The sequence below is a fragment of the Pipistrellus hanaki genome (genome assembly GCF_964339955.1).
Source record: "Pipistrellus hanaki genome assembly, chromosome: 6".
Lineage (NCBI taxonomy): Eukaryota > Metazoa > Chordata > Mammalia > Chiroptera > Vespertilionidae > Pipistrellus > Pipistrellus hanaki.
The window spans coordinates 35,906,681-35,932,144 of record NC_140508.1 but is presented as its reverse complement, the minus strand read 5'-3'; the positions used below and the strand labels follow the sequence as shown (position 1 = coordinate 35,932,144).

The 25,464-nt window shown below is 41.6% G+C and overlaps 1 protein-coding gene and 1 pseudogene across 8 annotated transcripts in view; one reads left to right on the top strand and one right to left on the bottom strand.

Annotated features, from left to right (window-relative positions):
- Positions 1–25,374, bottom strand: part of ASIP (agouti signaling protein) — a 75,616-nt gene extending 50,242 nt beyond the window's left edge. For 4 of the 7 annotated variants that reach the window (XR_014795403.1, XM_084888596.1, XM_084888598.1 and 1 more), the window contains exons 1-2: positions 25,293–25,374; positions 16,344–16,415 (exon numbers count right to left, since the gene is read on the bottom strand). Coding sequence is in view for 6 of the 7 variants with exons in the window: in XM_084888596.1 (XP_084744722.1) it covers positions 16,344–16,369 (26 nt within the window). In the remaining variant the exon portion in view is untranslated. The other 3 variants (XM_084888600.1, XM_084888601.1, XM_084888597.1) reach the window with 3 other exon arrangements.
- On the top strand, positions 20,985–21,377 carry LOC311624885 (small ribosomal subunit protein eS24-like; annotated as a pseudogene). The gene has a single exon. The product of its transcript is annotated as a small ribosomal subunit protein eS24-like (transcript).
- Positions 25,375–25,464: the final 90 nt, after the last annotated feature.

Genomic DNA, 25,464 nt, shown 5'->3' with positions numbered 1-25,464 from the left:
TGCCCTTGACTGGAATTGAACCCACAACTTTTCAGCAGTCCAGAGGCTGATGCTCTATCCACTGAGCAAACCAGCTAGGATTGGATCTTGGATTTTAAGCTAATTTATCTGCCTTCACTGAGCTTCAGTTATATATATAATTGATTTCAGAGAAGAAGGGAAAGGGAGAGATAGAAATACCAATGATGAGAGAGAATCATTTATTGGCTGCCTCCTGCATGACCCACATTGGGACATGTGCCCTGACCAGGAATCGAACCGTGACCTCCTGGTTATAGGTCGATGCTCGAACACTAAGCCATGGGCTGAGCTTCAGTTTCTTTATCAGTAATGTGGGTAAGTAATATCCTCAATGGAGATACTGGGGAATGAATTGAGGTAATCTATAATAATAAAAGGGTAATATGCTAAGTAGACCGGACATCCTTCCTGAGGAAGCTGGGACCAGAGGGAAGCCAGCCGGATCCAGGGTGCCTGCAGGTGGCCGGAGGAGGGCAGACAGGTCTCAGGTGCCGGAGGGAAGCCAGTGCCAGCAGCCAGGGGAAGGAAAGCCTACTTTTGCATGAATTTTCGTGCATCGGGCCTCTAGTGGTATATAGAGTGCTTGGTGGGGCTCCATGCGCATGGAGTGCACATGAACCTGGGGGAGCACATTGTGGCAAAGAAGGGCTCTGCTTTGAGAGAGGAAGACTTCACAATTATAATGAGAGCCCAAGGAAGGGGTTCTATTATTGTCAAGTGTCCCTGTCTTACTACAAGTTTTTGTAGGATATTTGTTCTTAGAGTGGAATGGTGGAAAAAGCAATTAACTGGAAGTTAGATCATCAATATCCTCGTCTTGATTCTGGTAACAACAGAACTAAATAAGTTTGGGAAAGTCATTTAATTGCTTTTCTCACCTATATAATAATGATCCTCATACTTTCCCTTTCAAAGTATAGTATTATTATAAAACTTAAATAAGATGGGTCTTACACAAAAATACATGAGACATATAAAAATATAACTTATTTTGGTCAAAAATTTCAAAACAATCTGGCTAATCTAGCAGAGTCTAATACACTCTTATAAGCTTATCTGAAATGTGATTTATCCCTGTTTTTGTGGCTTACAGGGATGAAGTGTAAGTGGCAAGTCCCCCACTGAACTTACCCAAACAGCCAATCCCTTGGGTTCTGAGGGCAGTTCTTGAAGGACAATGAGAAGTAACATCAGGAGATGAGTAAAGGTTTGACTCCATGAGGGCATGGTTGATGCTTCTAGAACCAGGGCTGTATCTTCGATGGCTAGAACTGAGGAACCTGTGTGGAGCCAAAGGGCTTCAGGAGCTTGCTCCATGCTCTAACCTTAGCATATAGTAGAGCAAGCGAGCGGGTCTGGGAAGCAGGGAGGGTGGTCATACAACTTTGGGAATCTTAACATAAAGTCCCACTCTCAAATCACTGATCATCCACAACCTTTTAAACATTCACCTGCAACAACAGCCTAGAAGGATAGTCATCCTCTTTATTAGACCTGTTATTTTCCTTTGTATGCAAGAAAATAAGTGTAGAAGAAAGTAAAAACAAACAAACAAACAAAAAAAAACACCTGTATTTGTCTTATTTTTTGCCTATGCCATTTTTCTTTAATGACTCAGAATATTGCAGACCTGCCCTGGGTGTACAGTTCAAGGGAGAGTTTTATGGAGCAGGCTCTCAACTCTGAGGCATGGAGGCTCTCCCCACTTCTCATAGCAAAGGGCTGCCTGGAATGTCTCTCCCATTTATGTGTTTGCCTGGGCTGTAAAGCAAAGGCATCTGCTCCAAACTCTTCTGTATAGACATGAAGACTTTTGGACATAAATCTTCTCTCCAAAATGCTGCCTTTTATATGGAGCCACTGAAGTGGTGGATTGGGGTTGGAGGGCAGGGAGGCAGTAGTATACGGTGAGAATTAGGAATCCACCTTTTCTCAGGTGGCTATCCCAGGTGTGAGCATGCAGCATCTCCTCCTCAACTTGTCCATAAAAAGTACCTACTCATGTATTAGTAAGGATAGGCACCCACTGGAACTAATACAAGCCCCGGCATTTAAAGTCCCCAAGCAGATCCAAGTCTAGGCTTGCCACACTGGGTACATGTAAACGGGGTCATCAGTATGCATTTATATATATATATATATATATATATATATATATATATATATATATATATATATATATTTTTTTTTAATTGAGTTTTTTACGGAGAGGAAGAGAGATAAATAGAGAGTTAGAAACATCGATCAGCTGCCTCTTGCACACTCCCCACTGGGGATGTGCCCGCAACCAAGGTACATGCCCTTGACCGGAATCGAATCTGGGACCCTTCAATCCACAGGCTGACACTCTATCCACTGAGCCAAACCGGTTTCAGCTGCATTTCTTTTTAATGCTTGTGAAGATTCTACCTCAGAAGTAACTTGGAAAAAATAAAAACTCCTTCATAGAGAACTCGCATCTATTTAGATCCAGAGTAAACAAATATCACATCTATTTAGATCCAGAGTAAACAAATATAAAGGGCTCCTTGCTCAATATTTCTAAGATGTGGGGTTTGCCAGTTCATGAGAGAAAAGAGTACTAATAAATAGGAACAGTTTTCATTTGGGGGGCATCTGGTCAGAAGGCCCGGCTTAAAGGGACCGTGGTATCTCAGGGTGTAGGTAATCTCATTCTTCCAGGCTTTATTGTTTGAACCTCACCAGTCTGAGCCAGAGGAGAGTCCAAGTGGGCCAGCAGTCTAAGGACAGAAGGCCCTTTAGGCAGGAGGGTCTAAAAAGCTTGTCCCCTAGTTGGCCTTTCTCCCTCTAATTTTTCAGGCCCTGTGATCTTTACTACAAAGCAAACCATATGATTTTGATTCTGGTTCCTGGCTTACTGAGAGCTTTTCATGTCTCAGTGGCAGGAAGTCCTCCAGCCTCTTTTTCCCCTTTAAACATATTTTTATTGATTTCAGAGAGGAAGGGATAGGAAGAGGGAGAGATAGAAACATCAATGATGAGAAAGAATCATCGATCGGCTGTTTTTTGCACTCTCCCTATTGGGGATTGAGCCTGCAACCCAAGAATGTGCCCTTGAAAGAAGGTGAACCTGGGACCCTTCAGTTCACAGGCTGAAGCTCTGTCCACTGAGCCAAACCAGCTAGGACGTTTTTTTCTTCCCTCCGACTCTTTAAGCAGCTATTCTGGCAACTAAGAGAGGAAGCCAGCTTTTTTGGACTCTCACCAGCAGGACATTGAAGCCCCGTGGGGAGCAAGCTCAGTAGAAAGCAAGGCTCAGTAGAAGGGTAATAAGAATGACTGTAAGGTGTGATTTATAGAGGCAGACTCCAGGTTGACACCTGTCCAAAGCATTGGCTTTCCCCTCCGTTCTATCCCTGGATTTCCATCTGTGTCTCCCTGTGAGATGACCCTTCCCTAGAGATGGGAGACCAGGATCTAGTCCTTCTAAAAGAGATAGGGGAAGGAAGTATTGTCTGACATAAGGAACTACACAAAGCTTCTAATCTCAGAGATTGGTGTTTCAGTCACCAAGATGTCTGTAGCCAGGTAAACTTCAGTGAGAGTCAACGGAAGAAAATTCTGAGATTTGAGTGGTAGGCAAGGTGAAGGCTGGAGGAAGTCAATTACTTCTCAGAAGGAATCAATGCTACTTTTCTAGGAAAGGGCTGAAGAGATGGTGACAACTAAGAAAAATCTTTATCATTTTATTTACTTATATAAAGCATAATATTCAGTCATTTGATTTCGTCTCTGGGCCTGTGCATGTGCTGACTTGAAAAACATTTTTTTTTTTTTTTTTTTTTTTTTTTTTTTTTAGCAGATCCCCATATGGCCATCTCTTTCTCGTTCTCCAGATTTCAAATGTCTCCTCCTTAGAAAGGCTTTCCCGACAAACTCTTTCATGGGATTCCCACCTCACTCCCTATCATATCACTTTACTCTCTTCTGAGAATTTATTACTACTTGAAATTATTTTGTTTGCTTACTTGTTTTGGTTATCCAACCATAACGTAATTTCCATGAAAACATCTCATCTATCTTGTTCACTGTTATACCCTCAATGCCTATAACAGAGCCAGTAGGACACTGAGTGTTCAATAAATAAATGCTAAATGAGAGGATATATGAGTGGAGTGTTAGGGTTGGGAAAACTAGCCAAAGAGAGCTAGGTAAAATTGGAATGGAATGCATAAGGCCAGGAAGAAAAGAAATAATCAGGAGAGGAAATTGAGACCAGCAACCAAAATCTTCTGTGAAGTGGAAATAAGTGAAATTTAAAAAACAAAACAAACACATTTTGTTTGATACCTTCCAGCATTCATCATATTCAACAAACCTTTGTTAAGTACTTACATGTGCCCAGCATTATGTTAAGAGCTTGGAGACGCAAATGAATGAAGTCAGAGGTTGAAGAGGATGGGGAGAGGAAGTAAAGTTAGGAGTTGTTCTCTCCTGAGTTTTCAAGCCCTTCACTGAGTTCACCATCTGAAAAGGAGACATAAGAAACAGCTGTGTAGCCGAAACCGGTTTGGCTCAGTGGATAGAGCGTCGGCCTTCGGATGAAAGGTCCCAGGTTCGATTCCGGTCAAGGGCATGTACATTGGTTGCGGGCACATCCCCGGTAGGGGGTGTGCAGGAGGCAGCTGGTCGATGATTCTCTCTCATCGATGTTTCTAACTCTCTATCCCTCTCCCTTCCTCTCTGTGAAAAATCAATAAGATATATTAAAAAACAAACAAACAAAAAACAGCTGTGTAACAAGGGGGCAAAGACTAGGAGGAGTGTTGGTGGATTTCAATAAGGGGAACATGTCAGGGAAACTACAGAGGAGATGGCATTTAATTTTGGTTTTGAAGATAAGTAAAGAGTTCATCAGGTGGAGAGGGAGCATATTCCAGGCAAGGAAACAGCATGAGCTAAGGCACATGTGTCAAACACAAGGCCCGCGGGCCAAATCCAGCCCGCCAGGCCTTGCAATGTGGCCCGCACCGCGCTGTCATCACTGCACTCCGCTGTCAGTTTATGACATTGTCAGTTTATGACTGTTCAGTAAACCATTCGGCCCGCGATTTAGGCTGGATTTTAGATTTTGGCCCCTTCTCTGATTGAGTTCGACACCCCTAAGCTAAGGCATAGAGCAAGCATGTCAAACTCGCGGCCCGTGGGCTGCATGCAGCCCACAATGAATATTTTTGCAGCCCAGCCAATATAATGATATGTAATAAACATTTTAATAAAAATTTCATAACTTAATTTTTACAATATCCTGTTATACATAATCCTATATAATAAAGAGTTAATATGCAAATGGTCATCATGCTCTCTCACCATCACGCCATCATGGCTCAGACACTCAACATTGGGGAGAGAGAAATGGGGACCAGCCAGGCTGCAGCCCTGGAGAGGGACAAGCTGCACATCCTGCGGTCTGGGCCCCAGCGGCTGCAACTGCGCCTGTAGCCCAGGAGAGGGACAAGCTGCCCACCCCGTGGTCCCAGGCGCCAGTGGCTGGGGCTGGGGCTGTGGCGCAGGAGAACAAACTGCCCGCCCCATGGTCCTGGGCACCAGCAGCTGCATCTGCACCTGTGGCCCAGGAGAGGGACAAGCCCCCCACCCTGTGGTCCAGGCACCTGTGGTTGTGGTCCGGGTGAAGTTGCCCTTCTGTGGTCTCCTAATTCTGGTTGCATCTGACCCAGGCGAAGCTGGCCCAGGCCCTGAGTGTCTGCAGCCGGCCAGAGGGAGGGAATCCTGGGTCCCAGGTGTGGGGTGAGGCAGAGGCTGTTAGAGCAGTGTTTCCCAAACTTCTATCATGATGAGAATCACCTGGTGGAGTTGTTAAAACACAGATTCCTGAATCCCAACTAAGAAGTGCTAAACTAGAATTTTTGGGAACATATAGGTAAAATTGTATACTTAACTAGTGCTCTAAGACAGATTTTATATACAGAGCACTAAGTTAGGTATGCAATTTTACCTATATGTTCTCAAAAATTCTAGTTTAGCACTTCTTAGTTGGGATTCAGGAATCTGTGTTTTAACAACTCCACCAGGTGATTCTCATCATGAGAGAAGTTTGGGAAACACTGTGTTAGAGGCAATCAGACTAGCAGGGGACCAATTAGGAGTGATCAGGCCAGTAGGGGAGCAGTTAGGGGTGATCAGGCAGGTAGGCAGAGGTGGTTAGGGGCGATCAGGCAGGCAAGCAGAGGGGTTAGGGGCAATCAGGCAGGCAAGCAGGTGAGTAGTTAGGAGCTATCAGTCCCAGATTAGGAAAGGGTGCAGGCCGGGTTGAGGGACTCCCCGCTCCCATGCACAAATTTTGTGCACTGGACCTCTAGTTATTAATAATGAACTACAACTAATGACTGTTGCATGACTATGCAACTAATGACTATACTCGTGTTATATTCATTTCCCTTATGCATTTTACACGCAGGCATACCATTTCTCTCCATTAATACTAGCAGGGAATATTTTAGCAGCCGATTGCTATGTCATTAGTCTTATTTGTTTGTTGTGTACAACAGGAAATATTTCACTTTCATAAAACAAGAAAAATAGGCTTATTTGCATTGCGCTTATTAATTATGCAGTTATTCAGTGACTGTTAATGCTCAAGAAAAATATTAATTTTTATTAAAATGTTCTATTATTTTAATGATTATTCATTTATATCAGCCCTTTGTATTCAGCATGTCTCTATTGAAATAAACCTACGTCCTATGAAAATTGAAGCTTTTAAAAAAATATATTTTATTGATTTTTTACAGAGTGGAAGAGAGAGGGATAGAGAGTTAGAAACATTGATGAGAGAGAATCACCGATCAGCTGCCTCTTGCACACCCCCTACTGGGGATGCGCCCGCAACCAAGGTACATGCCCTTGACTGGAATTGAACCTGGGACCTTTCAATCCACAGGCCGACGCTCTATCCACTGAGCCAAACCGGTTTCGGTGAAGCTTTTGTTTTTTTGTGGCCCACATAAACTTAAATCTTGTTTGCTTGGTCCATGTTAGCCTTTGAGTTTGACATGCTTAATATAAAGACATGAAAGTACTTGCTAAGCTTGGAAAACAGCTAGCAGACCAAATTGTTCCCTGTGATGAAAGTAAAATGTTCATGGGGAAATGACTACACATGAGGCCAGAAACCCAGATGTAATGAAGTGGTGTAGGACTGGTGTTATCATGGGACATGCTAATGAATGTGCATTTAGCAAAATCAGAATCACCTAGATTTTAGTGAAATTCTTGGATCTTCATATGATCCCTGATTAATAGTGGTATGTTAACAAATTCTCCCCATCTGTGACAAATATCAAAGGACTCTTGGCTTGATGCCCAGAAGTTTCACTGTACTCATCGGTGTGGCCTTAATACAGTCCAGCTGAGGGTTTGGGAGATGTGCTAGACCAGGATGGAAAGCCCCTAACACTCACCCAAGGTCAAGCTGAGATGCTTTCATTCCTCCAATGGTCTCACACAGTGAGTCCCAGGTCATTCCCCACCCCTTGCAAACCACAGGATTTCCGGGTAACTAAGGCAGGGGAAGCCACCCAGGGACTAGGGTGAGACAAGGAAGGCATGCATCTTTTTATTTTTATTTTTAAAAATTTTTATTGATTTTTTCAGAGAGAGAAAGAAGGGAGCCCATTCAGTGTGGTACAGTGGTTGAGTATGAACCAGGAGGTCAGGGCTTGATTCCCAGTCAGGGCACATGCCGGGGTTGCAAGCTTCATCCCCAGTAGGGAGCATGCAGGAGGGAGCCAGTCAATGATTCTCTCATCATTGGTGTTTCCATCTCTCTCTTCCTCTCCTTTCCTTTCTGGAATAAATAAAAAAAAAATCTATTTTTTTTATTAAAAGAGAGAGAGAGAGAGAGAGAGAGAGAGAGAGAGAGAGAGAGAGAGAGAGAGGAAGGGAGGGAGGGAGGGAGGGAGGGAGGAAGGGAGGGAGAGGGGAAGGGAGAGAAACATCGATGTGAGAGTGAAACATCCATTGGCTGCCTCCTGCACACCACCTATTGGGGATTGAGTTTCTGGAGCATGTGCCCTGACTGGGAATTGAACTAGCAAACTTTTAGTGGGTGGGATGATGCCTGACAAATTGAGCCATACCAGCTAGGGAGGAAGGCATGAATCTTGAGTGCAAAATTTAAGGAGGTGCTAAAATAATTATATTTTAATGAAATACTGTGGGAAGCTGCCTATTGTCTTCATTAGCAGAGAGGTCTGGACAAGAAGCCCAAAATGCTGGTGACACTTGAGCCCTGGCAAAGGTCAGAGATACGTACCGACTGTTTAGTCGAGACAATGGTAGCTGAAGCAACTTCTCAACCAGCTAGTCATGTAAATCCTTACTGTTACTGGAATTGCCTGCCTAAGGGCTATAGGTGTATCCCAAACTGAATAAAAGGATGGCAAGGCCTGAGCACAAGCCCTTCTTCTTGCATTGGGCTCCCACTTGGACCCCCAATTTCCAAATTATTATTTCTTGCCTCGTCTCTGTCATCTGCATGTGGCCCTTCTCCAGAGCCCGAACCCTGAACCATGCAGACGTGGGTCATCACAAAATACTAAAAAGTAAAATCTATGCAAATGAAATTAATGATCAAGGGAACTCTCTTTTATTATTCCAATATTATTCAAAGGTCATATGTGGTCTTGGGGTAATTTTCTTATTGGTTCTTCAGATTTCTTCCGGAAATCAGAAAATGGGAAGCCTAAATAAGCCAGTGCTAGGGAATTGAAATATGGAAGTGCCAGCCCCACCAAGGCCAGTTAATCTAGGATCTACACCACATGTGTCAAACACAAGGCCCGCGGGCCAAATCCAGCCCACCAGGCCTTGCAATGTGGCCCGCACCGCGCTGTCATCACTGCACTCCGCTGTCAGTTTATGACATTGTCAGTTTATGACTGTTCAGTAAACCATTCGGCCCGTGATTTAGGCTGGATTTTAGATTTTGGCCCCTTCTCTGATTGAGTTCGACACCCCTAATCTACACCAACGATGGGAGAGCCTACATTTGTTGTTTACTTAAAGCACTCCCCAGGCTGAGGCTGGGAATTACAATGTGGGTCTCTACCATAATTTGGCCTATTGCCTCTTCCTGGAGCTCTTTTTTTTTTTTTTTTTTTTAACAGGTGATCTTTCATTTTAATATATTTTTATTGATTTCAGAGAGAAAGGAAGAGGGAGAGAGAGAGAGAAACATCAATGATGAAAGAGAACCATCATCTATCGGCTGCCTTCTATTACTGGGAAAGAAAACTTCTTATTGTTAAACTAAGTATATTTACAAAGTCTGCCTTCTAAATGGATCTTAAAATTCATATTCCAAGTTTTGCAAGATAGCCATGGTATGCAAAATGTAAAGTCATCATGTTGATGTTTTTCCGTTTACACGAGCTATAAAAATACCTCCTTAAAATGCCCTTGTGAATGCATCACATAAACTGTTACAGTTTATTCTTTTGCTGCAGGGGTTCTCAAGCTGGGGAATTTTAAAGGAAATAATGTGTAGTTTAAAAAAGACATTCAACATACTGAAAGAGACATAGGTTTTAAAAACCTGAAAAACTGTAATCATCCTGATTTTGGCCATTTTCCACAACTTTTTTATTTTAAAGTAGGGGTGTCGAACTCAATCAGAGAAGGGGCCAAAATCTAAAATCCAGCCTAAATCGCGGGCCGAATGGTTTACTGAACAGTCATAAACTGACAATGTCATAAACTGACAGCGGAGTGCAGTGATGACAGCGCGGTGCGGGCCACATTGCAAGGCCTGGCGGGCTGGATTTGGCCCGCGGGCCTTGTGTTTGACACATGTGTTTTAAAGTATAGTTTTCATAACACTATAGTATTAATGTTGTCAGAGGCATATTTTTGTTATTTTTAAATAAATAAATATTTAAATAGTTTCCCATTCTCTAATATGGTAAATATTACTAGATAAAAATTACACAAACAAAAACTCTCTGGGATCTTCAAATTATGAAGCGTATAAAGAGGTCCTGAGATTAAAAGTTTAAGAACTAAAAGAAGGCAAGAAGCAAGTCTTATACCTTTTTTTGCTTTTTAAAAATTAAATTTTAAAAAAGATTGTAATACTTTATTCTTGAAAACATTACATATATCCCCTTTTCCTCCATTGACCTCTTCTAGCCTACCCCCTCCTCCCCTCTTATATTTCTTTGAATCTCCATTGCCATGCTTCTTGTAAGATTTCAATAAATGTTAATTGATTGGAAAATGTGGGAATTTGGAGCATAGATGACAAAAAGTGAAAGTAATTTTTTAAGGGGAATGTTTTGTCATCATCTTAAACATTACATTTTTATTTTCTAGATACAACTTCCTAGCTATACCTTATCTGTTTCTTCTGCTGAATGTTCATGGGTGAAATAAAAAATGAATACAAAAATAACACTTTATTAATGTGAGGGAGTGCTTCAGCTGTCAACATAGGGGAGAAGATATGACTCAGAAAAAGTTTGAATCCCACAAAAAGTTTACTGGGAATGTTAATTTGCAGAAACCCCATCACAGACTGAGAGAGCTTTAGTTAGGAGGGAAAACAGTGTCATAAAAAATGCCCAAGATTAATGAGAAATAGCCGCATTAAAGAGCACAAACTATTTGGCTTTAATTGCATAGAAGATAATTGGCCCCAACTGGTTTGTGAAAGATTCATAAACAAAAGAACACCAGCAGGGGGAAAACCAAAATAATGGTGCAAGAAGTGTTAAAGCAAGACAATATAATTTCAACCTAAATTATTCCTTAAGGCACACTGTCTGCAAACTAGGAAAAAATTTCAATTAAAGTTTTCTAAACCTGTCTTGGAGCCTTATTTAAGAAACTGTAAATATAAGAGATTTTTTAAAAAATGGTCTTAAATAAAATTTTAATTCTTGTCCTTATCAGAGAGTTTTATATTTACCTATTCTTTGACCTAAAATTTCATCATTTTGGTGTGAGTTTCTGGAAACACCCAAAATCTTTTATCAGTTTTAGCTTACAGTCTTAAATTAAATTGATTGAATCAAAGCCTTTCTCTAAAATGCCCCTTTCAACAAGTCTTGACTTTCTTAGGGACCAACAAACTTTCTGTAACGGCTTTGTAAGCCATAAGATCTCTGTGGTAACTGTCTTTGCCAGAAAGCAGCCATAGAAATATGTAAAGAAATGGACATGGCTGTGTTCCAAGAAAACTCTATTTATAAAAACAGAAGGTGGCTCATTTTTGGCTCCCCAGCTTACTATAGTTTGCCAACCACTGGTCTATCTGATCAATTCTTAAAGCCTCACTTTGGCATCTTAGCAGGCCATGCTATCATTTGTCTCTGCCTAATCTATTGTTCCCCAACATTAACTATAACACCAATCTAAGTGTCCCCCATTTCCCAAATGCTCATTCCTGCCTTCAGGACTTAGCATATGTTCATCCCCTGCGTCTGCTCCCTGGTGGTCAGTGCACATCATAGCAACTGGTCGACCGGTTGTTTAGTAGCTTAGGCTTTTATATCCTATACAATAAAAGCCTAACATGCAAATTGTCCCCTTGGGCGGTCGTTTGACCAGGAGTTCAACTGGGAAACTGGAGTTCGACTACTGACCTGCGTTGACCACCAGGAGGTGGCATGGAACGTGTTGGGCATCAGCGACATGCTACAACCTCTCGCCCACTACCTGGGGACAGGGGTAATGGGGACAGAGGTGCAGTGAGAATGCAGGGTCTGCCGAGCTCACTCTCACCCCCCTACTACCCTCCCCTGGGACGCCAGGGCTCATGCACCAGGGAAGCCCTCGTGGTTAGGTGCCAGGCACCCACAAGGAGCCCACCCCGCACCCATACTACCTCTTCCAGGTGAGCCGAGCCGCAGTTGCCAGAACCACAGGGGGCGATTGGGCTCCCTGTGAGTTTGCGCAGGAGCCAGTCTGTGAAGCCAGCTGGGAGACTGTGCTGCCTTCCTGGCTTCCGTGTGGCACCACTGGGCAGGCTGTGGTGTCTGGTTGTGCTCACTGCATCCTCGTGTGGGGGCTCAGGTGCCATGACTCAGGTGGAGGAGAGCGCTTGGGGGCCCAGGGGACCAGGTGCTCCCCAGGACCCAGAGGTCAGCTCGGACCTGCACTTCAATGTCAGATGCTCATACTTTGATCACCGGCCAGGCGTAGGGACCGCACTCATGCACGAATTTTGTATACCAGGCCTCCAGTATATAGATAGGTATTGCAGAAAAACTTCAAGCATGCACTAAATTAGCCATTCAAATTCATATTACTTATATAGTTCAGGAATATTTAATTGAGAAATTAACACAAAATTGTATTCAGAACTTGTGAAATCTAGAGGGTTTCCTGAACAAGGTGACATAAGTCTGTAACTACTAGTAGATAAACTATAATTATGAATAAAAGCAGAATAAATTTATTTAAGCACCTACAGAGACTTAGAACATTTACCACCAGAACACTCTTGCTGAAAGAACTATTAAGGAATATACTCAAACAGAAAGAAAATAGGAAAGTTCAAAAACCAATGGTGAAAAAAAGCTGTTGAAATGATAAATAATGCCAGTTTATGATACAGACATACCCTTGAAGCTAAAATCCAACAAGGACAGTAAGAGAAGAAAAAAATTTACAGGTCAAGCTCATCCATGAATAGTCACAAAAATCCCAAATAAATTTAACAAATCCAATCCAATTTTATAACTTAGGATTTTATCACAGGAATGGTTCAACCTTAGAAACTTTATTAATGTAACTCAAAACTATATATATAACCATGTCAACATGTATACAAAAAAATTAAACAAAATTCAATATCCACTTGTGATTCAAATCATCTATCTGCCTTTGTGTAAACACATCTTGAACCTTTGGGGAAATTATATATCAGTGAGATACACATCTTTTTAAAAAAATATATTTTATTGATTTTTTACATAGAGGAAGGGAGAGGGATAGAGAGCTAGGAACATCGATGAGAGAGAAATATTGATCAGCTGCCTCCTGCACACCCCCACATGGGGATGTGCCCGCAAACAAGGTACATGCCCTTGACAGGAATCGAACCTGGGACCCCTGAGTCCACAGGCCGACACTCTATCCACTGAGCCAAACCGGTTTCGGCGAGATACACATCTTGAACCTTTGGGGAAATTATATATCAGTGAGATATAAGGTTTTGGAAGCTTAAATGGAAATGGGGACATAACCTCATAATTTTTCAATGATTTGAAGTAGACATATCTTTAGTGTAACCAAGAATTATTTAGCATGATAATGGTTTATGATTATGTTTTTTATTACTTAGCAATAAATACCAAAATATTTACAGATGAAACAATATGATAATAAAAATAAATAATAGAACTTATTTAATAACTAGAGATGCAGTGCATGAAATTTGTGCATGGGGGGGACATTCCCTCAGTCTGGCCTGCTCCTCTCCAATCCGGGACCCCTCGGGGGATGTCCCATTGCCTCTCGAAATCTGGAACAACTGGTTCCTAACCACTCACCTGTCAGCCTGCCTGATTGCCCCTAACCACCTCTGCATAACTGATGCCCCTAAATGCTCCCCTACCAGCTTGGTCACCACAACTGCTTCCCTGCTGGCCTGATCGCCCCTAACTACCTCTGCCTCGCCCCACACCTGGGACCCAGGATTCCCTCCTCCAACTGATCGCAGGCACCTGGGACTCAGACTTCCCTCCCTCTGGCCGGCCCCAGAAACCCAAACTGAGCCGGCTTCACCCGGGCTGGCCGCAGCGAACTGTGGGCAGGGACCATGGGGCTGGCGGCTTGTCCCTCTCCTGGGTGGCAGCCACAGGTGCTGGCGCCTGGGACCGCAGGGTGGGTGGCTTGTCCCTCTCCTGGGCCACAGCCTGGCTGGTCCCCATTCCTCTCTCCCATTGTTGAGTGTCAGCTGTTGTGGCATGAGGGTGTGAGGGCATGACAACCATTTGCAAATTAGCTCTTTATTATATAGGATAATCCAGTGGCAGGGGCTATAATAGTAAATACAGAAGAAAACATGAGTTGTTAAAGCTGTGTGATGGGTACAGTGAGATTCATGACACTAGTTTATTTATTGTATAGCATTGATATTTTTCATAATAAAAGCTTTTTAAAAAACCATCTGGAGCATCTGTAAAGTATTTGTTTATTTTTGTTGTTAATCCTAACCCAAGGTTATTTTTTCCCCCATTGATTTTTGTTCTTGTGGTGAATCCTCACCCAAGGATATTTTTTTTCCATTGATTTTGTAGAGAGAGTGGAAGGGAGGGGGAGAGACAGAGAAACATTGATGTGAGAGAGACACGTTGTTTGTTTGCCTCCTGCATGCACCCCGACCAAGGTAGGGAATCAAACCTGCAACCCAGGTATGTGCCTTGACTGGAAATTGAACCTGAGACGCTTTGGTCCAGAGGCCAAGGCTCTAACCACTAAGAAAACCAGTCAGGGCTGCCTCCTAGTTTATTTTTTTTATTTTTTATTTTAAAAAATATATATATTTTATTGATTTTCTTACAGAGAGGAAGGGAGAGAGAGAGAGAGAGAGCTAGAAACGTCGATGAGAGAGAAACATCGACCAGCTGCTTCTTGCACACCCCCTACCGGGGATGTGCCTGCAACCAATGTACATGCTCTTGACCGGAATCGAACCTGGGACCTTTCAGTCCGCAGACCGATGCTCTACCGCTGAGCCAAACCGGCTTTGGCATACTTTATAAAAAATATTTTTTTTTATTGATTTCAGAGAGGAAGGGAGACCAAGATAGGAACATCAGTGATGAGAGAGAATCATTGATTGGCTGCCTTCTGCATGATTCACACTGGGGATGGAGCCCACAACCCAGTTATGTGCCCTAACCAGGAATTGAATTGTGGCCTCCTGGTTTATAGATCAATGCTCAACCATTGAGCCATGCTGGCTGGGCTGCCACCTACTTTTAAGAACAAAACAGAACCCAATAGTAGTTAACTCTCCTAAACTCTTTCTATATGTTTTACTCCATTCTTTCAACCTCACTAAAAGAGGAATTTCATTCCCCAGCACTCTTCCACTAGACTTTCTGGTCACACCTTCTTGCCCCATCTTTTCTCTCTCTGCTATACTTACCTTTGCGGAAGTAGAACACTTCGGCTAAGTTCTTCAGTCTTGCAAAAACGTGTGTGTGAGTGTGTGTGTGTGTGTGTGCGTGTGTGTGTGTGTGTGTGTATATGCCTAATAAAAAATTAGGGCCCTAGCTGGTCTGCCTCAGTGAATAAAGTGTTGGCCTGCGGACTGAAGGGTCCTAGGCTTAATTTCAGTCAAGGGCACATGCCCTAGTTGTGGGCTCAATCTCCCCAGTATGGGGTGTACAGGAGGCAGCTGATCAGTGATTGTCATCATTGATGTTTCTATCTCTCTCTCTCTCTCTCTCCCTTCCTCTCTGAAATCAATAAAAATATATTTTTAAAATTTTTTGGATTGCTTGCATTTTTTATTTATGCATTGTTTCTTTTGTTTTTAAAAAATATATATTTTATTGATTTTTTACAGAGAGGAAGGGAAAGGGAGTTAGAAATATCGATTGGAGAGAAACATTGATCAGCTGCCTCCTGCACACCTCCTACTGGGGATGTGCCTGCAACCAAGGTACATTCCCTTGACTGGAATCCAGTCCCACAGGCCGACGCTCTATCTACTGAGCCAAACCGGTTAGGGCACATTGATTCATTTTTAATGAGGATTTATTTATTTTCTTTATGCCAAAAAAATAATATACATTTCCATTTTGAAAAACTTAACCAGCAATAGCCAGGACCATGTTGGGTTGAACGACTGAGCCAATTGATTTGTTTTTCTCACATCAATATTTTAGTCTTGTCCTCTCCCTAAAAAATCAATGGAAAAATATCTTCGGGTGAAGATAAAAAAAAAAAAAAAAAAAAAAAGTGTCAGAACCACAAAATTCCAAGGTAAAAGTCTACTTTCATGAAGATTATGTGGAAACAGCCTAGGTCAGAGAATTGCAGTACCCGTTTTCAAGTCCTACTATTATCATTTCTTGGTTGGTTGATGTTAGGTAAGTTAAATTTTCTGACTTTATGTTTCTTTATTATAAATGTAGTGATATTCATCCCTACACAGCCTATCTTATTTGTAATGACCAAGTAAGATTAATTAATATAAATGTACAAATATACATCTATATATATATAATTTATCATTAAATCTATTACCAATAAGCAGAGTCAAATACATTTTGAGAGGCAGTATAAGAGAATAGAAAGAGTATGAGCTTCAGAATCACACAGACCTGGACTCGAATTCCATCTCCGTCATTCATTGTGTGATCCTGGGTGACTTAACCTCTTTGAGCTTCATGTCCCTGTTTATAAAATGAGTATAATATTATTCACCTGACAAGACTGTTGTGAGGATTAAATGAAATAATGCATACAACACATCTGCTGTAGGGCCTGACTCTTAGTACATACTCAGCAAATGTTAATTCTTCCACTTATTCTACCAAGTTGTGATCAGCTTTCTTATGCTCACATGAAAATCCTGAGTTTGTATTACCTCAATTAATGCTAAACCACATTAGTAATTACCATCTTAGGTCATCAATAGTCCTCAAAAAGGACTGTACTTGCTGCTTTCCTGGGACCAAATTATAGGGTGAGCAGTTCAAATTGAAAGAGTTCAGCACACATATATCCTTTGAAGTGGTAACAGGTTATTGCTGAGGCATCTTTAAAAGTATTTTGTTACAAAATAAGACGCGAAACATATAATGAATATTTAAAAATATCAGACACACTGGAATACTGAAAAAACAATACTCAAAAAATTATCTTAAAAGTTTTTGATTGTTGCTACCTTTTCTCTTTGATCCTCACATAAAAAAACAGAAGCTGGGCAGGCTTCATTATTCTATTTAAAGAGGAAAAATCAAAACATGAGAAAGAACTCCAAACCTTTGTCTTTTGACTCCCCATTCAGTGCTTTTAAAAACAAGATTGTGATTAAAGATACATAACATAGAAGTATTCATCTATGACCGAATACGAATTGCTTCTACCTCTTGGCTACTGTGAATAATGCTGCTATGAACATGGTTATACAAATATCTCTTCAAGACCCGATTTCAATTCTTTTGGATATATACTCAGAATTGGAATTGCTAATTCATATGGTAATTCTATTTTTAACTTTTTGAGGAACTACTGTACTGTTCTGAGGATCAGCCATATATAGTAGCTGCACCATTTTACACTTCCACCAACATTTTTTTTAAAATATATATTTTTATTGATTTTTTACAGAGAGGAAGAGAGAGGGATAGAAGCTAGAAACATCGATGAGAGAGAATCATCGATCAGCTGCCTCTTGCACACCCCCTACTGGGGATGTGCTTGCAATCAAGGTACATGCCCTTGACTAGAATCGAACGCGGGACCTTTCAGTCCTCAGGCCAACACTTAGCCAAACCGGTTTTGGCTCCACCAACATTCTTGCTAGCGCTTATCATTTCCTACTTCATGTTGCTGCTGTTGTTGTTGTTCTAATAGCCATCCTAATGGATGTGAGAGTGGTATCTCACTGTGGTTTTCTTAAGAGTTTTGAAGTCTCCTGTAGAGATCCCCAAACACTAAGTAAACCTGGGTAACATCACCAACAGTTTAAAGCATCAAAATGCTACTAGATTTAAAACACTTTAGGAAGCAACAGTACACAGTCCCTGCCTTCAAGGATTTTATAATCTAGCTGAAAAGAAAGGATACGTGCATTTAAAAATAAATAATGATGCAAGATAGCATAGTCAAAATGATAAATATTACATGAAGACAGAAGGATAAAATTATAGTAGGCTGGCTGATTATTTGAGGCCTTAAAGAGCAATTTTAAAAGGAAGGGTTTAAATTATCCAAAAGAAGAGAGGAGGAAATTAATTTTTTATTTAAAGTATCATTTAATGCATTCTTTTAATCTTTATTGAGCTCCTAAGAAATTCTAAACACTGTGCTGGGTTTGGGGGTTACTAAGTCTCTCAAGAGCAAGGCAGAAATATGGGCAATGAGTAGTGACAATCCACTGTACTGAGTATGTACACGGTGAGCTGAATCTTTTTTCTTTCTTGCCCCCCCCTTTTATTTTTTTTTTAACACATTAACTTTAAAAAAATATATATTTTATTGATTTTTTACAGTGAGGAAGGGAGAGGGATAGAGAGCTAGAAATATCGATGACAGAGAAACATCGACTAGCTGCCTCTTGCACACCCCATACCGGGGATGTGCCCGCAACCAATGTACATGCCCTTGACCGTAATCGAACCTGGGACCCTTCAGTCTGCAGACTGACGCTCTACCACTGAGCCAAACCGGTCTCTGCCTAACACATTAACTTTTTTATTGTGGTAAAAACACATAACAGGAAATTTACCATCTTAACCATTAAAAAAAAATATTTATTTCAGAGAGGAAGGGAGAGGGAGAGATAGAAACATCAATGATTAGAGAGAATCATTGATCTTGTTGGGGTGCATAGAGACACCCCACATATTTGGCTGTCTTCAGATATCTTCGACCAAGACTCTACTGGTTCTCAGAGGAAATTTTCATATTGATTTTATTCCCAGTGCGATTTTGTTTCTTCACTTTCAAGCCTGGGTGGTTAGCCTCCTGGGTTCTCCCAGGAAGCCTGTTTTGTAAAGACCTCTTAACAAGTCTTAGTATTTTTTGGTTACTGATCTAGTCAATATGCATCTAGTCAATCTGGCTGGCAGTGTAGGTAGCGCTTTATTTTGGTGAACACTAGTTTCTCACAATTATATTCCTTTTGTCATTCGTAAAGCAACATGCCAGTCCTCCAGGCTCTATGGGCTTCTGGCCAAGCCAAGAAGCCTGAGTCTCAGTGGAGGCACTTTGAAGTGGGTTGTCTGCATGTTGGCCATTAGAATAAAACAATTTTGAAAAAAAAAAAAAAAAGAGAGAGAGAGAGAGAGAGAGAGAGAATCATTGATCAGTTGCCTCCTGCACACCCCCCTATTGGGGAGCAAGCCTGCAACCTGGGCACGTGCCCTGACTGGGAATCGAACTGTGACCTCCTGGTTCATAGGTCTACATCCAACCACTGAGCCATACCAGTCGAGCAATTTTACCATTTTTAAGTTGTACAGTTCAATAGTGTTAAGTACATCCATATCATTCATTCAACCACTGTCCAAAACTTTATCTTCTTGCAAAACTAAAGCTCTATACTCATTAAACACTAACTGCCTATCTCCTTCTCCCCCCAACCTCTGGCAACCGCCATTCTACTTTCTGTCTCTATGAGTCTGACTACTATAGATACCTGAGATAAGTGAAATCATACAAAAATTTGTCTTTTTGTGACTGTTTTATTTCACTTAGTATAATGTCCTCAAAATTGAATCACTTCTTTCTAAGAGCCTGGTAATCTATCAATAAGACTGTTATCACCTCATTTTTCAGTGAATCATAAAGGGAGTATGTAAAGCACATTTTTTTTCCAGACTAATTCACACCCACTTTTTTTCAAATGGAATATAGCTAGGAAGTTTGCCATTCTCCCTTGGGAAGGAGCTACATTTAAGAAGATAAGGCTGTGACTGCCAGGCTGGGAGCGGCCAGGCCCGGAGCAGCCGGGTCTGGTGCGGCCAGGCCTGGAGCAGCGGCTGCCAGGCTGGGAGCGGCCAGGCCCGGAGCAGCAGCTGCCAGGCTGGGAGCGGCCAGGCCCGGAGCAGCAGGGTCTGGTGCGGCCAGGCCAGGAGCAATGGCTGCCAGGCTGGGAGCAGCCAGGCCCGGAGCAGCGGCTGTCAGGCTGGGAGCGGCCAGGCCCGGAGCGGCCGGGACCGGAGCAACCGGTCCCAGAGCAGCCGGGTCGGGTGCGGCCAGGCCTGTAGCAGCAACAGCCAAGTCCAGAGCAACTAGGTCGGGAGCGGCAGTGACCAGACCCGGAGCAGCTGGTTGTGGAACGAACCAGAGCAACAGAGGCCAGGCCCGGAGCAGCCAGGCCCAGAACAGCTCGCTCCTCGCCTGTACCTGCCCACGGCTGCCTCTCAGACATGGCTGGAAACTTTTGCGGGAACTTGAGGGTCTGCTGAATCAAGTGATGAAGGCTTAGATCTGGATGTGTTGAGTTAGTATAGCGCTGGGGTGTTGATCTGTGAGTGCCTTGGGTGGGGCCTGGATGAGGCTGGTTGACCTATTTGGAAATGTCTTTTGTGTGAAGTATCATTGGGCATGTGGAGGTATTATTGATATGAGAAAATGCTAAGTAACAGGTTTACTATCTGAAAAGGGATTTACTATCGGGGAGAGGGAGGGAGGAAGAGACTGAACATAAACTGTGCACCTATGGATGAGGACAATGGGGGATGGGGAGGGGGCAGAGGGTGGGGTGGGAACCTGGTGGAGGGGGGAAGAAATGAGGAACCTTTGTAATAATATGAACAATAAAGACTGATTTAAAAAAAAAAAAAAAGAAGATAAGGCTGTTACAAGTTAGTATTTAGCTCTCACCCAAATGGGTTCTTACATTCACAAACATGTACTAGGCATTGGGGAAGCAAAGAAAGATGAGTAAGGCACAGAATTCTGTCCTCCAGGATCTCAAAGGTAGCTATACTATATAATAAGGGCTATAATTGAGTAATGAAAGAAGACAAGTTGAAAAGAATAGCTTTCCCACCCACACAAAGTAAATCATAGGCTTCCTTTAAAAAATAACATCTAAGCTGGATCTTAAAGGATGGCAGAAGTTCATCAGATGGGAGAGAAGGGATAGGCATTTCAGCCAGGGGACCAGCACGTACAGAAGATTTAGTGTAGTTATTTAGTGTAGCTGGAACTTAGAATACATGATGGGGAGTTTTAAGAAAGGTAGAGAGGCTTTTATTTTCCTCCCTGGCTGCTTGAAGATAATCATCATGAATGACACAGTAACTATCCAGACCAGGAAGTTCATGACCAACAAGACTACTTCAGCAGAAGCAAATGGTCATTGATGTCCTTCACCCTGGGAAGACAACAGTACCCAAGAGAGAAATTCGGGAAAAACTAGTCAAAATATATAAGACCACATCTGATGTCATCTTTGTGTTTGGATTCAGAACCCACTTTGGTGGTGGCAAGACCACTGGCTTTGACATGATTTATGATTCCTTGGATTATGCAAAGAAAATGAGCCCAAACACAGACTTGTAAGACATGGCCTATCTGAGAAGAAGACCTCCAGAAAACAGAGAAAGGAACGTAAGAACAGAATGAAGAAAGTCAGGAGGACTGCAAAGGCCAATGTTGGTGCTGGCAAAAAAAAGTAAAGATTCTTCGGTGACTTTATCTATGACTGTGCAGATTTTTCATGAGAGGATTAATAAATTATAAACTTAATTTAAAAAAAAAAGAAAGGTTGAGAGTACAGAGCTGAAAAGTCCTGGAGAGGTAGACTGTGGATAGTTTTATTCTAAAAGTAACAGAGGAACATAAATAACTGATTAGACTTTTTAAAGGAAACTGCAGGCCAAATGGAGAATGAACTGAAGTTACAAAAAGCCAAGATCGTAACATCGGAGAAGGATGTCAGCTAGTTAACCAAATAGGGTCACACAGACCCTTGTGGTAGAGTGCTGGAGTTCAGTATCTCCTATTTGGCCTATAAGACAAGAAATCTAATTTTTCTAATGCATCTAGCATGGAAATATACTTGAGGACTGATTCACAATACCTAATTCATAAAAGAATGTGGTGTAAAGTATAATTCTAATTTACTAATACACATTCATTTATCAAACACCTATAAAGAATCTTTGTAATTAAGCATTATTCTAGGTTCTAGGGACACACCTGTGATTAACAATTTCTTGCCCTCACAGAGTTACATTTGAGAGTTTAAAATATTTTTTTCAGTGATGAAAATATTTGAGTTTGAGCCTGGCCAGTATTGCTAAGTGGTTAGAGGGTCGGCCCTGGCACCAAAGGGTCTCGGGTTTGATTCCAGATAAAGGGCACATACCTTTATATCTCTCTCTCTCCCTCCCTCTCTCCTTCTCTCCCTTTCTTCCAAGCTCTCTGTAAAGCAATGGAAAAAATATCCTTAGGTGAAGATTAAAAAAAAAAATAAAAAAAAAAAAAATATATATATATATATATATATATATATATGTGTGTGTGTGTGTGTGTGTGTGTGTGTGTTTGCTGTCCAGAGTTCTTCCTTCCTGGTATAAAGGTATCATAGACTCTAAGTTGGTAATTAAAATATTGTTTGGTGAATGATGAGAAAAAAAGAGAGGTGCATGATTTTATTCAGGAACCAGGTGAAGCTTAAGAAATTATTTATGTTAATAACTAGCTTAACAATATTCTCTGGGTTTACAATATCTCAATCCTGAACACAGCTGGATGAAAAAACATGGCCAAATCCTGGCAGATTCCCCTCTTTCTGGGTTCCAGGTGAACTATTTCAATTCTAACACATTCTTTCAGACATATTGGATTACAACTAGTTTTAATTATGTTAGCTTCAGTCATTTTTACTGTACATGATTAAATTAAGGCTCCAACTTCAACTATATTACTGTAAGCAATCATGGGCACTACTGGATTTTTGCCCAGTAATTCAATGAATATTTACCAAGTATCTAAGTGCCTGTGATGATACGAGGCTTTGTCACATGTTGGGAATATCATACTGAACAAGACAGCTTGTACCTATCCTCAAGGAATTTATATACATTCTAGTAGTGAAGTGAGATTATGAAAATCACCACTAAACAACTGGCCAATGAATTAATTGTAGTGTAATGAAGGAAAGGGGAAAGAATGCTATAATATCCAAGAGAGAGATGAAAATCACCTGGACTAGGCTAGTGACATTGGAGATAGAAATGGTTGGATTTAAGTTTTATTATGAACATAGAATCAAGATTTGATAATTAAGTGAATGAAGGTGAGGAAAAGGAAGGGCTTAACTCCTGGGTTTCTGACTTAAGGAACTGGACAGGTAGTGACCTTGAGATGAAGACTTCCAAGAGAAAATACACAAAGTTCTGTTTTAAACACAGTAACTTTGAGATCTCAACATGCAAATGTAGATAAGTAGAGAAGGAGACACTTGAATATGTGAGGTTGAAAGGTTAGATTTGAAAATATGGATTTGGTAATCACTGACAATAATGACAGTATTTGGATATAGTATTTTCATTAGAGTATATATATAGCCTAGTAAACTTGGTTAGAAATGCTGATTCCTAAATCTCCTCAGTGACACATTTTCTCAGAAATCATTTCTATTTATGACTAAATAGTTGAGAATTCATTCCTACTGGTTTAATTCTCAAATGATAACTATTCAAGATTTCTTTGGGGGGGATCCTCACTATACTTTCCGTCTACTACATGAACCCAAATATAAATTCAATTTCAGAGTTACCAGTGCTTTTCATTAATATCTCAGTGACTTGCTTTTTTATGTGTGTGTGTCTCCAAAGCTAACTCTTAAAGGCCCCATACAATTAGGTGCTAATGGGTGAAAAGGGTTAAATAGGTCTGGATTTCTATGCAGATTAGACTCTCTATTTAATTATGGTTTCTGTAAGATAAATGTCACTTACAAGGATGTATGGACTTGCTTATGAAGTAGAAATTGTATTGGACTAAGACTCATGAGATCTGGGTTCTAGTTCAGGTAGTACTGCAATTATTCAGCCCCTATAGACCTGCTATTTTATGAGTCACGTGAAGAGACTGCGGAATATTTTAAAGACTATGAAAGCATAAAAGTTAGTATACAGTTGAAGAATTATAATCATTCGCTTACTGTTGGGCAGCTGGAGATCTGGGGTGGGGCTGAGCATCAAGAATGGCCCAGAGTATAGATTCCAGTAAACTGTTTCTGGATTTCTCACTAATTTTTGTGCACTTCATAACTTGGCTCCTCTGTCTATAAAACAAGAAAATCATAATGACTTCCCTCACCATTATGGGAAGAAATTAATAAATGTTTGTTTTGCAGAGATTCCTAGATGAAAAGGTTAGAAAAATACAAATGATGATTTGTGTTGATGTTCTTAGTAGCTTAGTCTAAGTAGGACTTATATCCTGGAAAAGCTTAGCTTCCATTGCTTTGTGACTTGCCAACACCCCAGGGAATTTTGGCTTTTCCTGGGGGAAAAAATTACTACCTTTGGGGAAATCTCTAAAGAAAGTCTGTTACAACTAGTCAGTTTAGGGAGGTCATGCCTGGTACCATGCTGTAAAGGAAAATAAATCTTTTCACGAAAGCGATGAAGACAATTTGCTAATCACACCAGCATTTCCCAAACAGGGAAATTACCGAACACAAGTCAAATCCTGTACATTCTTTTCAGCACCCTTTTTCTTTTTTTTCTTTCTTTCTTTCTTTCTTTCTTTCTTTCTTTTTTTTTTTTTTTTTAAGTTTTGTTTGTTTGTTAATCCTCATCTGAGGATATTTTCCTTTTCCTTTTTTTATTTTATTTTATTTTATTATTATTATTTTTTTAGGGAGAGTGAAAGAGAGAGGGAAAGACAGAGAAACACCTTGATTGGTTGCCTCCGGCCTGGGAAAGAGCCTGCAACGGAGGTCCCTGCCCTTGACTGGAATCAAACCCGGGACCCTTAGGTACACCGGAGGCGCTCTATCCACTGAGCCAAACTGGACTCAGCACCCTCTATGAGATGCCCACTGTTCCTCATGCCGTGTCTCCCCTCCTTGCAGGAAACAAGCACACCTTTGTCCAACTATGTTCTCGGCGGTCTCTGGGGGGAGGGCGATGACACGCGGAGAGCTCTCTAAAGGGTAGATGCTATTATTATGCCTCAAGGGAATTGCAGGATGCACCCAGCGCGTTCAAGCAGAGACTTCATAAACAAGGAGTTTTGAGGTTCCTGACTGTCCGCTCTTGCCAGGCCGTTTCTCCTCAGGGTACGTCTTTTCTCCTTGGTTTGCGACCACCCAAGTTGAAATCCAACCTGTTAGGTTAAATTTCCCACGAAGTAAAACCCCCTAGTGAGGTGAGTATCTCCAGCTCCAATTTAGAGTTCCTCACAAACACTAAAACATCCCAAAGGGGCACGGTAGAAGTAATTAGGGAAATGAAACCCCCAACAGGTCCATATTACTGTTTAACCCAGGAGAAATGGTCCTGAATTCACTGTAAGAGCAGACTCCGCACTCCGCGGAAGCATGAGGTAAAAGTCACCACAGGAAATAACCGAACCTTCCCGGAAGTCTTCCTCAGACGTCACGCACGGGATTGGGTCGCGGCGAGGCCGCCGCGCAAAGGCCCGCCTCCTCCAAGAGGACTACAAGTCCCGGCTTGTCGCGAGATGCGGCGTCGCCGCGTAATTCGCGCCAGACTGCGCGTTAGGACGCCTCCTCCGCGCGCCTGC